Genomic DNA, 14429 nt, shown 5'->3' with positions numbered 1-14429 from the left:
ACATTAACTTGTACATTATTCTTTATATATAGGCATACCCCTCCCCTTTTTTACCCTCTCTATCCTTGCGATAAAGGGTACACCCTTGAATGTTTGCCAGCCAATTATGAGAGCTGTTGAACCAGGTCTCTGAAATTTCCACAAAATCCAAAATCCAAATCCTCCTCGTACAACAGTATCTCTAGTTCAACCATCTTTTCCGCCAGGCTCCTGGCATTGGTGAACATGCCACATAGTTTAGACCAGTCGCATTTAATCCTCTTATTGGGTGTTGAATGAAGAGTGTAAAGTGAAGATGGGAGCTGAAATGGGTCTTGCTTAGTGGGCTCTGGCTCTGTGACTGGCCGGACCCGGGATTATGTCACTCCTGCACATGCATGTGGGAAATGCCGTTCACTGCAAAGGGCTCTGAAGGAATGGCATGGATGGTTGTTCCTTCAGAGCCCATGCACCAGTGATTTTACTGGCTGTATGTAATGTAATCATCTCCTAAACGGTGCATATTTGGAAGATATTTACACTACCTATAGGTAAGCCTTATTATAGGCTTACCTATAAGTAAAAGTAAATAAAGGAAGTTTACTTCCTCTTTAAAGAGGAGCTCCGTTTTTAGTTGTTTCTTAAAAATCAGCAAATACAAAAACTGTGGCTGCTAACTTTTAACAAACACACATTCACCTGTCCCATGATCCAGCGATCTGCTCACCCGAGCCATTCCTTCCCTCAGTCTTCACTCCCCTGCGGCGACATCTAAAATTTGGGCACCCGGTAGGGTTGCCACCTCAGCCCTTTAAACCCGAACACATGTGAATTACACAGGTTCTGGGGCTAATTTAATGCAGATAAGGCACCAATTGAGTTTAATTACCACCTTAATCAGCCACAAAAACTGTGTAATTAATATGTGTTTGATCTTAAAGGGATGAGGTGGAAACCCTAGCGCCCGGCTGTGACAGCTTGCGGCTTCACAGCTGGGTTCCCACTACGCATGTGCAAGCCTGATAAGGCATTGTAAATGGTCCAGCAGTCTTCTGCAGACGTCCCAAGTCTCCAGTAAATCGCGGGAGTCTCCTGAATTTGGCTGCGGGCTCCCAGACACCCACGAGTGCCAGGCAATCTCTCGGCTCCATCCCGCCCCATCCCCTGGCCACAGACAGAAGAAAGAGCAGCCCGAGCGGCCAAATAGAGTACGGCTGTTGCGGCCTCTCGGGCTTCTCTGTCTTCTGTCTGTGGTCAGAGGAGGGGGTGGGACGGAGCCGGGAGCACTCCCCTGGTGAACACTGAGGCTGCACTGGTGGACACTGATAGGTGCCACTGAACAACACTGATGGGCTGCACTGGTGGGCACTGATAGACTGCACTGGTGTGCACTGATGAGATGGCACTGATAGGCTGCACTGATAGGCTTCATTGATGGGCACTGGTGGACACTGATGGGGCTGCACTGATGGGCACTGCTAGGCTGCACTTATGGACATTGATGGGTTGCACTGGTGGGTGCTGATGAGGTGACACTGATAGGCTGAACTGGTGGGCACTGATAGCCTGCACTGGTGGGCACAGGATGACATGGCACTGATTGACACTGATATGCTGCACTGGTAGGCACTGATGAGGTGGCAATGATGGGCTGCACTGGTGGGCACTGATGAGGTGGCACTGATTTACACTGATACGCTGCACTGATGGGCTGCACTGGTAGGCACTGATGAGGTGGCTCTGATTGACACTGATAGGCTGCACTGATGGGCTGCACTGGTAGGCACTGATGAGGTGGCGCAAATGGACACTGATGGTCACCAATAGTCTGCACTGATGACATTGATGGGCTACGCTGGTAGGCACCGATGAGGTGGCACAGATGGACACTGATAGGCTGCATTTAATTGGCACTGGTAAGGCTGCATTTCATTGGCAGGGAGGGGGCGAGGTTGGCACAAAGCACCACCTCCCTGAAATTAGTTTTTGCAGGTTGGCATGTCTGCTTCTGGGACCTATGACGTGTCCCAGACGACTGTGGAGAGGGAGAGGTGAACTTCTGGTCAGATCACCTGGAGCCGAAGTGGGAGTGGGTAACTGTCAAAACCAGATATCTGCTCCTCCCCCCTCAAAAAATTGCCATTTGGCGAAGAAGAGGAGGGGGGTGGAGGCTTTAAAGTGCAACTTCCCCTTTTGGGTGATGCTCTGCTTTTAATAAGTTTTTGTATAATTCACTGGGTGTAGATCCTGAGAAGAGAGCGAGTCGTTCGTGAAACGCATTGATCTTAAACACCAGACAAGCTATTCTGTCACTGAAGATCATTGTTCCCTTACATGTGATTTTTAATATATACATATTTTTATATGGTGATCATAAAAATATTGATATTTTATTCCTTATGTATGATTTCTGGGTGGCCCCAGTCAAAAGTCCCAATCATTCCCCGTGCCTGCTTTTTCTTTTGGGTAGTCAAGGGTCCTTCTGCTTATTAATCTGTGAATCTTGTATTGTACAGTTGTCTATTTCCCAGCAGTAGAGAAGCTTTGTAGCCCAGTGTGCCATTCAGCATTGCTCGTTGTGCTCATACTAATAAAGTTATTGCGATGTACGGATGGCGCCGAGGCTCCACCCCGGTGTCACGTTGCAGTTGATGGCTGCTGACATGGCGGTCCCGGGGAAGGCGGAGGGGGAAGCAGCTGGATGCGGCACCCCTCTCCTCTTTCCCGGGCCCTCCATGTCCCCTAGACGGTTCTTTCTGCTCCTGAGCCTGGCGTGCCTGGCCGGCCGGGTGGGCGCCCTCATAGAAGGACTGTACTGCGGGCAAGAAGTGTGCTATGATGTGCTGGGGGTGGGCAGAGAGTCCAGCAAGGCGGAAATTGGCCGGGCATACCGGCAGCTGGCCAGAAAGTACCACCCAGACCGGTACCGGTCTAATGAGGAGAAGGAGAACGCACACAACAACTTCCTGCTGGTGGCCACAGCCTACGAGACTCTGAAGGTGAGGACACTTCCTCCATGCTTCCCAATAACTCATTGGGTGCCAAGTGTGGGTCACATAGGAGGCTTACCCCCGGGTGGGTTCTTTGGGCTACGCCAGACAATGAACGGGGTCATTCGTCCTACACAGGAGTTGCACCTTACTTGGTCATCTTCGCAGCTCCATATGCTCGGGTCCACCAGGAAGCTGACACTCCGCAGCGCTAATCACAGGCAGAGAGACATTTCTGTGCAGCCCAAGGCGACCGATGCCAGGTGGAAGGGCCACTGTAATGTCAAAGCCAAACATTAACTGATTGCCGACCACTCGCCATCGTTATACGGCAGCAGGTTGGCTCTGCTGGGCAAATTGCCGTAGGTGTACATCGGCCACTTTAAGAGCTCTAGGGGGGACACAACGCCGATGAGCGTGGCAGGCGACCCACGATCGCTCCTCAGAGAGCCAGTACGGCGATCTGTCAATGTAAACAGACAGATCCCGTTGTGTCAGGGAAGTAGAGAGAGATCATCTGTTCCTAGTAGGGATGAGCTCAGGCGTGTTCGCATAGACTACGTGCAGAGCCCGCCAGGAAGTCGGCGCTGCACTAATCACAGGCAGTGAGACGTTGCCCTGATGCGCGACTGTAGAGATCAGGCAATGTCTCACTGCCTGCGATTAGCGCAGCGCTGCGTCGACTTCCTGGCGGGCTCTGCACGTGGTCCATGTGAACACGCTTGAGCTCATCCCTAGTGATCAGGAACAGCAATTTCTCTCCTCTAGTCAGTACACTGCCCCCACAATTAGAAACACCTCCCCAGAGAACATTTAACCCCTTGATTGCCCCCTGCCAGTGATATTTATACGGTAATCATTGGCTATTTTTAGCTCTGATTGCTGTATAAATGGCAATGGTCCAAAAAAAAGTATCAGATCTGTCTGCCGCAATGTCGCAGTCCCACTAAAAATTGCAGATCATTAGTAGTAAGAAAAAAATAATAAAAATGCCATTCATTTATCCCCTATTTTTTTAGACACTATAACCAATCAATAATATACACTTATTGCAACTTTTCTATAAAAATTTTATTTTTTACCAAAAATATGTAGAAGAATACCTATTGGTCTAAACTGATAAAAAAAATTTTTTTTTTTTGGGGGGATATTTATTATAGCAAAAAGTAAAAACAGCAGAGGTGATCAAATACCACCAAAAAAAAGTGCTATTTGCGGGGGGGGGGGGGGGGGGGGGGGGGTAGGAAGGACATCAATTTTGTTTGGGAACCACGTTGCACGACTTTGCAACTGTCCGTTAAAGCGACACAGTGCAGTATTGCAAAAAATGGCCTGGTCAGGAAGGGGGCAAATCATTCTGGGGCCGAAGTGGTTAGGGCAGTCCTCCAACTCAGAGATGAGCCGCTGGTGTGCAGTGTTATATGCAGAGTTCCTCCTGACGATGTTGTACCTTGCCCTACACACTTGAAGTGTATGTGTTGCATTAGGAGGGACATGAGCCTATGCCCACTCCACCTCACTTCTGGGTACAACATGGGGTCCCGTCAATTATACAGCACAGACCTCATGTGCGTACTCGGCTTCTGGGGGTTATACCGGGATGATGCCCGCAGTTGCAGGCATCAGCCTGGTACTGTTTTTTTTTAGAGCCGGCGATCGGCTTTCCAGCCATAACAACCGATGCGGCTATAAAAAAAAATAAAAAATTGGTTCCAATTGGGGTGGCCGCTGCCAATGGCATTTGGGCATGTAAACAGGTTTTCCACTTTGTCAAGCTTACACAGCTGACTTTTTAACAGCATGTTCATTAACCACTGCCACGTTATATGATGGTGGCAGAAACCCTTTGTCCCTCCGGGCCGCCATCATATGATGTCTTTTCTTCCTGAGCCTCTAGGGGGTGCACGCGCCGTGTCACTAGGCACCCGATGCGCATCCCGGAGGCCGCGATGTCCACCGGGCACCCGCAATTGCCCGTGAACACAGCAGGACCGTGGATCTGTGTGTGTAACCACACAGATGCACATCCTGCCAGTGGAGAGGAGACCAATGATGTGTTCCCAGTACAGAGGAACATCGATCAGTCTCCTCCCCTTGTGAGTTCCCGACCCTACAGTTAGAATCACTCCCTAGAAAACATAACCCCTCGATCACCTCCTAATGTTAACCCCTTCCCTGCAAGTCGCATTTAAAAATCGCAGCTCACCGCCTTTACTAGTAAAAATATAAATAAATAAATGCCATACATTTTTTTTTTCCCCTATTTTGTAGCTAGACCTATAACTTTTGTGCAAACCAATCAATATATGCTTCTTGCGATTTTTTTTTTTTAATTTTTTTACCAAAAATATGTAGAGGAATACATATCGGCCTAAACTGAGGGGAAAACATTGTTTTTTTGTTTTTTTTTTTTCTAATGGGCTATTTAATAGAATAGCAATAAGTACAAAATATTGTGTTTTTCAAAATTGTTGCTTTTTTATTTTTTAGTCTATAGCGAAAAAAACAAAAAAAAAATGGCAGAGGTGATCAAATACCACCAAAAGAGAGCCCCATTTGTGGGGAAAAAATGATCAAAATTTCATATGGTCTTCTGTAGGGATGACTCATTATTTGATTCCCGTTTGGCATTTTTTTTTAACTTGAGTGCTGTAAGAATCTTATTGGTCCATGTGTGTGAATCTCAGCTGTCAGCCCCAAGTTTATTTGAAATATATTTAAATATCAACCTAACAAATGTGAGCTTTAAACAGATGTAACAAAATATATAGAAACAGGTCTAGGATAGATAGATTTATTATCTAAAAATAAAATTAAAAAAAAGATAGATATATAGATATAGATATATAGCGCGCAGGGCCCTTTGATTCCTCCTATATTGAAGAGTATTGTAACTGTACTTTCTGCCCTTATGTTGTAAAGCACTATATAAATCCTGTATAATAATTCTATCTCCTCCTGGTTTTGCAATAGCTGCGGACACAGGCAACTAGTCATTGCAGTGTACAGGCTTGGTGGCTACTGTTGTTCACACTCAGCTGTTAATCCCAGCAGCTGGAATCAGAATCCTGCTGCTGGGATTCGTAGAATGGTGAAACGCCTGTGCAAACGGTGCCTAAAACATATTACCTTGGTTCAGTCTCTGTGTTTTTAAAATGCATTTTTTATAATTTTATATTGTACCCTGTTAGGATGAGGAAACACGTAAGGATTATGATTACATGTTGGATCACCCTGAGGAATACTACAGGCACTACTATCATTACTATAGTAGGAGGCTGGCGCCGAAGGTGGATGTGAGAATCGTCATCTTGGTTACAGTGTGTGTCATCTCAATTTTTCAGGTAATTTGTAGCCTTTTAATAACTACATGATTTTGCCTAAAGTAGAACTGCAGCCACAAAAAAATAATAAAATCACCAAAGGCAGTATTATGAATAAAGAAACTATTCCTTTTACACATTAACCTTGTCTCTCCTTTTAACCTCTCCCTAATAGCTTGGGATTTCTTCCTTTTTTTTTTTTTTTTTTTTTTTTTTTTTATTTATTTTTTATAAAAGCCAGGGAGGGATTGAGCTGGACACATCATTCTCATCTAGGCGATAATGGTGGCAGGGTGCATAAAGTGAAAAAAAAAGTAATTACCAAGGGCCACTTCATTTTTTCCAGATGAGAACACTAGGCATGCTAAGAACGCCCCAAAATACTTTCTTGGAGTACATGTGACATGTAGTATGCCCAACCCTTCTGCCCTGATACCAATCTCCCCTAGCACTTGCAAGCAATTCCTGGCTCTCAAAGAGTCGGGTGATGCTGTGTAAATACACTGGCTGTAGAAGCAGCAAAGGACCACTTGACACAATGGGGTTGATTTTACTAAAACTTGAGAGTGCAAAATCTGATGCAGCTCTGCATGGTAGCCAATCGGCTTCTAACTTCAGCTTTTTTGATTTAAGTTTTGACAAGACAACCTAGAAGCTGATTGGTTTCTAGTGAGAGCTACACCAGATTTTGCACTCTCCTGTTTTAGTAAATAAACCTCAATGTTTATCAACCCTGTTCAGGTGGTAGCAAAATTACTTTTGTTTCATTGATCTGCATATGATGTCCGTTATTTTAACCTGACAAGTACAAATTAGTTTTGTTTATTTTTTTGAAGATTTTTTTTATTTTTTATTTTTTTGAAGATTGATTTATTTTTATTTTTTTATTAACCATTAATACACTTTTTTTTTTAAATTGATTCAGTATATCTAGACAGGAATTGTCTGTCAGATATATGTGGTGTATTCCACAATTCAATCCCAACTGGACATACGTGGCTTCTAACCCTGCCCATCTTTCTCAATATACACAGGGATCCAAAGGTCATTGATCTTTTGTGTTTATTAGACTTGCTTAGGTGCAGTAGCAGAGTGTCTACCTGGCTAATCACAACAGCTGGATTTTAGAAAGCATGGGGTACATGGCTATTCAAACCAAAATATTATATGTATTTTTTTTTTTTTTTTTTTAACAAAGCACCTTTTTAGGTTATTTATTCTTGCTTTCTTTCTCCTTTTTTTTTTTTTTTTTTTACCTCAGGTAAGAACTTGTCCAAAGCTTGATGGCTCTCATGTTACTAACACAGCATGCATGCTTTCATTTTGGCATTATCTTCATTTTTTTCTTGTATTTCTTTCCCAGTTTTACAGTTGGAGAAGTAGCTACAATGAAGCCATTAAATACTTATCAACAGTGCCAAAATACCGCATCCAGGCCACTGAAATAGCAAAACAGCAAGGTTTATTGAACCGTGCAAAAGAGAAGGGGAAAAACAGGAGGTCTAAAGAAGAAATCAAGGAGGAAGAGGAGGAGAGAATAAGGGACATTATAAAGAACAAAATAGACATCAAAGGAGGTTATCAAAAACCACAAATATATGACATCCTATTATTCCAGATAGTCTTGTTCCCTTATTATTTGTTCAAGTACATCACCTGGTACGTTCACTGGGTGTATAGATTCAGCATTAAACGGGAGGAGTATGGCGAAGAGGAAAAACTCTACCTCATCCGGAGAAACATGAAAATGTCACAGTCCCAGTTTGATAGTTTAGAAGATGATCGGAAAAAATTGTTTCTTGAGGAGGAGCTGTGGAAACGAGAAAATTATGAAGTAAGTAGAGGGTAAAACCACAGTTTGCATGTATTAAAATTGACGGAATGGATGTTTGTATGAGCTAAAATTGTCATCTTTGGAAAGTGTGCTACTGCTATTGGCAAACCACACTCGCTGCCATTTTTGTATGCAATAGAGATCTATACTGTATATCAGCATAATGGGGTAAAGAATTTAATATTCAAAATCATTGAAATGTACTTAAAAGAGATGTTCACCCAAAACCTAACTAACTCTAAACCTACTCACAGCCACACTTTAATACTAATCTACCTAACTCTGTAAAGAATAAATCTCTAGACATAACTTTTCTGAAAACAATCAGAAGATTTCCTCTTTATTATTGTTTCCGTGTCAACCCAAAATTTGGGATTTTCTTTTACTTTCATTTTTAATAACCATAAACAGGACAAATCGGGATGGTGAGTCTCCTTATAAATACCCTTTTCAGACCCGGGCGTGTGGGCGTTGACGGTAAAGCACCGCTAGTTTTAGCATCGCTTTACCGTAATTTTAGCGGCGTTATTCAGCCGATAGCGGGGTTCTTTTAACCCCCACTAGTGGCCAAATAAAGGGTTAAAGCGGAGTTCCATCCTGAAATTTTGTTTTCAGAATTGGACTCCTCTAAACCTAAAAAACATTTGGAGGAAATTTTTTTTTTTTTAATTTACCAGAATCACCCTGTTGCTATGTAGTCGTCCTAATCTGCCACTTCCTGGTCCACGGAGCTCCTCATCACTTCCTCCCTCGCCTGTGATGTTGCCATAATAGGGAGGGACCTTCCTCCGTCGCTGCCCATTGTTATGGCAACTTTAGAAACAATCAGAGCTACGGCTGGTGAATTGCACGTGTGCGAGATCAAGAGGTGCATACTGGTTACCCAGCATTCACCTCTCCAAAATGAATCCAGAAAGCGATCTCGATGGGGCTTCACAAACCCACAATCATCATGGCAAGGGCCACAAATAGAGGCATAAAATATTCAAGAAACTTTATATTTTTGCAAAATCGATTATGATCATTGTATAATCGTTTTTGTATTTCATTTGTAATAATGCTAGGATCAATTAAAAAAAAAATATATATTTTATTTCACCAGAACTCCTCTTTAAATGCGCCTGTGTATCGCTGATGCTGAGGTGCTTTGCAGGCGCTTTGGCAGCGGTGCCTATTCATTTCAATGGGCTGCATCGGTGTTCACAGCTGTGTGAAAGCACTTGGGCTCTCACACTGGGATTGCAGGGGAGGTGTTTTTCAGGCGATTTACAAGCACTATTTTTAGCCCAAAAGCGCCTGAAAAACGCCCCAGTGTGAAAGGGCTCTAAGGTGGAACAGACAGCAGTAACAGCCTGACAAATGTTCTAATTCACCTCCACTCTATCCAAAACTAAAATTTTAAGTTTTAGTTAAAATTTTATGTGAGTCCAGTTTGGATGCAGTTGGGTACACCTTTGTTCTCATTTTCATTCCACCAGTTTTAATGAATCGGCTCCATTATGTTAATGTGTGTGACTATATAAAAAAAAAAAAAAAAAAAAAAAGTAGCTGAACACCACATATCTGTTAGATTAGCGCTTAGGGATCCATCAGTTCCCTGTATACATTAGATCTTGACTTTAATTTGACTGTAGTTTGTGGCAATGGTAGATCCGGCATAGATTATGCTCTTTGGTAGTCGTGTATGTTTCAGAAAAGGAAAACCTGGGAACGCAAAATCAAGCAATTCTGTTTTGTGGTTTTCTACAGATGTACAAAAATCAGCAAGAAGAAGAAATGAAGCTGAAGATGGCTTCAGACCCTCGGTGGAAGAGATACAGAAGGTGGATGAAAAACGAGGGACCAGGAAGACTGACATTTGCAGATGATTGATTGACAGGCTTGTTCCTTGACAGATTATTTTCTTAAAATAAATTAGGAAATTTTTGTACTCGCTGCAACAATATGTCATCTTAAACTGCATTGTTTCTTTTTCCCTTGTTTTACAGCAATACATGTTTATTGAAGTTACCATCATATCCACAAACTGTTTTCAGAAAAATGCTGCTTCATTTATTACAATTCGGAATCTTATTTTACCATTCTGAATCTACATACTGGGAGAGTATCTGAAAATTAAAAATGTATTTTTAATAATATCGATGGTAGAGGTCTGCTGCACTGCTTTGCTGTTGTAGTTTTTATTTTTTGGTCTTACAAGTACCATATCTTGTAAAGAGAGAAGTTTTCATGTTTAAGTCACTGGTATTGCAAGAGACGGTACAGCTTTAGGACATAATCTTTATGCCACTCTAGCCCCTTCTCAACCAGTTTATTATCCAAAACTGAAGAATGATCACATGTTCACTATTTTCTGTATTAAACAATTTGACATACTGTAAAACACACAGATTAAAGCTCCCATGCAATTTAGGTTGCCTATAGCAATTATGTTTTAAGCTTCCATTCACACCTTTTATTGAAATGAATAAGGTTTCTATTGGTTAGTGTTGTCACATGTAGGATTGCATAAAAACATGCAAAAAATGGGGCTAAGAGAAACAAATATATTTTGTTTGTGTTCTATGCCAAATTGTTTAAGAAGACAACTGAGCACTTAATTGTGTGTGTGCTGATTCTTCAGTTTCTGGTACTGGTGATTTTATTGGGATCAAATATCAAATGTAAATGCAAATCTGAATAGATGGGTGGAATACTTTTACAGCTGCCTTTACTTGTCCAGTGTAATCTCAACCTTCTTCCATGGTTGCTATCATCATCATAGGAGTGAATCTGTGCGCACACAGGCCAAAACAGATTCACTTTAACCACTTGCTGATTTCCGTCAACAGAATGGCAGGGGCAGGCAAAAGGGCATACCTGTATGTCCCTTTTGAATTTGCCGCCTAGCGGGCGTGGGAGCGTGCCCGCGGGTCCCGTGATCTCAATGTTTGCCGGCGCCCTGCGATAATGGGGAGATGCCTAGTTAAACAAGGCGTTTCCCTGTTCTGCCTAGCAACATGACAGGGATCTACTACTCCCTGTCATCGGGAGCAGTGATCTGTCATGTTGTAGTGAGCCCATCCCTCCTACAGTTGGAACAAATCCAGGGAACATACTTAACCTCTTGATTGCCCCCTAGTGTTTAACCCCTTCCCTGCCAGTGTCAGTTATACAGTAATCCCGAGAAAACGTAGATCGCTACCATTACTAGTAAAGAAAAAAAAAATTATAAAAATGCCATAAATCTATCCCCTATTTTGTAGATGCTATAACTTTTGAGCAAACCAATCAATATACACTTATTGCGATTTTAAACCAAAAATATGTAGAAGAATACATGTCGGCCTAAACTGAGGAAGAAATTTTTTTTATATATATATTTTTGAGATATTTATAGCAAAAAAGTAAAAAATATTGCTTTTTTTCCCCAAAATTGTTACTTTTTTTTTTTTTTGTTTATAGCACAAAAAATAAAAACTGTAAAGTGATCAAATACCACCAAAAGAAAGCTCTATTTGTGGGGAATAAGGGACGTCAAATTTGTTTGGGTACAAGCTCGTATGTCTGCGCAATTATTAGTTAAAGCAACACAGTGCCGTATCGCAAAAAAGGGCTTGGTCAGGAAGGGGGTAAATTCTTCTGGGGCTGAAGTGGTTAAACATTCATGGTGTGCAGGTGATATGTGTTTTGGCCTGTTAATGGGGGAAGAGCAGATGAATGGCTGGATCACTATTGTTTTATTTATAGAAGTTGATGCATTATGGGATAATAGCAGTACGATGAGTCTAAATGGTGGAGTGGACCAAAAGTTTCAGGTGAGCGGCACGACTTCACACCAGCAGTGACTGCAATTACGGTTACTATCACAGCACTAGAACACAACACAGGACAATGTCTGGTAGCTATAAAGGCAGCATGATGGGAAGATCTTTACAAAAAGCAGCATCCTGCCGGACATATGATGCAGAATATTACATACAACTAATGTGTTTGTTGCTGTATACAAAAATAAATTTCAGCTTTATGCCCCTTTCACACAGACGGCCCGATCTGGTCCACCTGTCAGTTTTTTTTAAGTGGATCCGATCATACCATCCATTTACCTCTATGGAGTGGTGGGAGTCAATGGACATCCTCTAAAAACAGACGTATGGGGATCAGTTCCCCATCCATCTGGCAGCTACGATGGCAGTCAGGTGTAAAGAGAGAGGCGGTCCATTTATATCGGACCGCCCATAAAGAAGAGTGGGCTGTGTCAGCTCTGCATGAGTGAACAAGGACCAGCCATCCGCCTGCACAGTGATAATCAGCGGACATATTTTCTGCTGAGCAGGTGGATTCCAACTGAGCCTTCGCCGTTCACATCGGACCGATTGGACATGTCAAATTGCATGCCAAATTGGAGCCTATTGCAGGCAACGACAACCATCCGAATCGGTGTGACACCGCACCGAATCCCAAAAGTAGTTCCTGCACTACTTTTGGCAACTTCGGGGGCAATTTCAATAGACATTTATGCATGAACCTGCACAGATGAAATTGTGCGAGTTCAAACCTACATTTAGGTGTTCGTTTATCACGCAGTGGAAAATATCCACTGCTCCATTCCCTGGCATTCAGGTGCCTGTTTATGAAGCAGTGTAGATCGCTTCTCCTTTTGTGAAGTGAAGTGATCTACAAATGCTTCAAACAGTGAAGCATGCCCCCTGGTACTGGAATCTCGCGAGACAGAGCGAGATTACAGTACCAGAATTTCACTGTAACAGAGATGTCCGTTTATTAAGCAGTGATAAATTATCACTGCTCAGTACACGGACAGATGGCCCACCTCATATTAATAAAATAAATATTCCCCCTACATAACACTAACACACTCACACACACGTGAAAGGAAAGCTACCCCTAGAAAGGGAAGTTTACTTCTGTAAAGCCCCATACACACTATCAGATTTTCTGCTGATTTTTGTCTTCAGATTTACCAAAACCATGTAGTAGAAGGGCCTGCCTGATTGCATACAAATTGAAACTCCTAAGGTTTGACCTCATATTATATGGTTTTGGTAAATCTGAAGGAAAAAATCTGCAGAAAATCTGATAGTGTGTATGGGGCTTAAGAGTTATCATGGGGAAAAAAAGCTTTTTCCCATGATAACGCTTTATACATTTATTGTAGTATATACAGTTTGCAATTTTGACTCAAAACTAAATAACAAACTGTGATCCTATCCCACACTCCACTTGAGTGTTTCCATCCGTATGTCCCGCTTCCTCCAGTCTGACCATCAGAGAGATATATTATAGCTGTATTGAATACAAGTCTAGCCAAACATAGCTTGTAGAATCTTGAATGATTTATTGGAAAGAATCAGCCTTTTTATACACTTTTAACACAAGGGGTTAGATAATGAGGTAGGGCTGCTCATGGATTACCCCCCCTCCCCTATAGCAACAACTTAAAAGACAATTACATAATTAACATGTTAATTAACAGAGCACTTAAGGCAGCCTAGGTGACCAGACAGTCCATCTCCGGAGGTCAATGTGATCAGTTAATTCAATAACCATCTATTGTTCAGAATTTACAACCAAGAATAGTCTTTGGGCAAATCCAAGAAAACCTTCTCATAATAGCAGAGTTGATGACATCAGCATCTTCTATGAGCCCCAACGTTATGAATCAGTCACTATTTATAATATGGCAAATTACAGGGTTCCCGGAGCCTGTGTGTTTTGGGGAGATATGGACTTGAATCCAAAGTAACACCACCTCCAGGGTCCCCAGGTACACGGCTCACAAAGCACCATTCCCCCAAATGCCAGGGCCCATGATCGGTGGGCAAGAGGCTGGCATTCAGCCCCCTCCAAAAGTCTTTGTCCAGGCTAGGTCTGTCACACAATGAAGAACAGATAATAGAAACATGGCTGATACAATTGCACATCAATATGATACACTTTGTTAAATGCTGTAGGGGGGGCAGAAGACACCACATGGACTGCAGACCCCACATCCAACGCATTTCAGAAATTACTTCCTTCCTCAGGGGTGTATCAATGGATCAAAGCATTCATGCTATAAATGCAAATAGATAAAATTTAGACAAATACAACATAACAAGATGTAAACAGTATTGCCTTTGTCTATTATAGTGCCAAGCCAAAGACAAACTTACATGTTAATGATAGAGAATCACATATTAGCCACATAAAGTATACAGGTTTAAAAACAGCCAAATCCAGCCAGGAGTAACCCATGCGCCAAAACTCCTCACCACCACCGGGGCTCAACAGAAGGATACCCGGCGAGGTCAGACAGCGGAAGGA

At 42.5% G+C, this 14429-nt stretch overlaps 1 protein-coding gene across 1 annotated transcript; it reads left to right on the top strand.

Moving 5' to 3' along the window:
• Window positions 1–2594: 2594 nt before the first annotated feature.
• Window positions 2595–10262, top strand: DNAJC25 (DnaJ heat shock protein family (Hsp40) member C25). Its single transcript, XM_077475348.1, has 4 exons — window positions 2595–2978; window positions 6161–6313; window positions 7656–8126; window positions 9876–10262. The coding sequence occupies exons 1-4, from the start codon at window positions 2631–2633 to the stop codon at window positions 9996–9998; spliced, it is 1095 nt and encodes a 364-aa protein (XP_077331474.1). The 5' UTR covers window positions 2595–2630; the 3' UTR covers window positions 9999–10262.
• The last annotated feature ends 4167 nt before the right edge of the window (window positions 10263–14429 follow it).

The sequence above is a fragment of the Lithobates pipiens genome, unplaced genomic scaffold (genome assembly GCF_037356315.1).
Source record: "Lithobates pipiens isolate NorthernLeopardFrog02 unplaced genomic scaffold, aLitPip1_a1.2 Scaffold_13, whole genome shotgun sequence".
NCBI classification, from domain to species: domain Eukaryota; kingdom Metazoa; phylum Chordata; class Amphibia; order Anura; family Ranidae; genus Lithobates; species Lithobates pipiens.
Note: the sequence above shows the minus strand (reverse complement) of the source record. Positions and strands in the feature narration are given on the sequence as shown.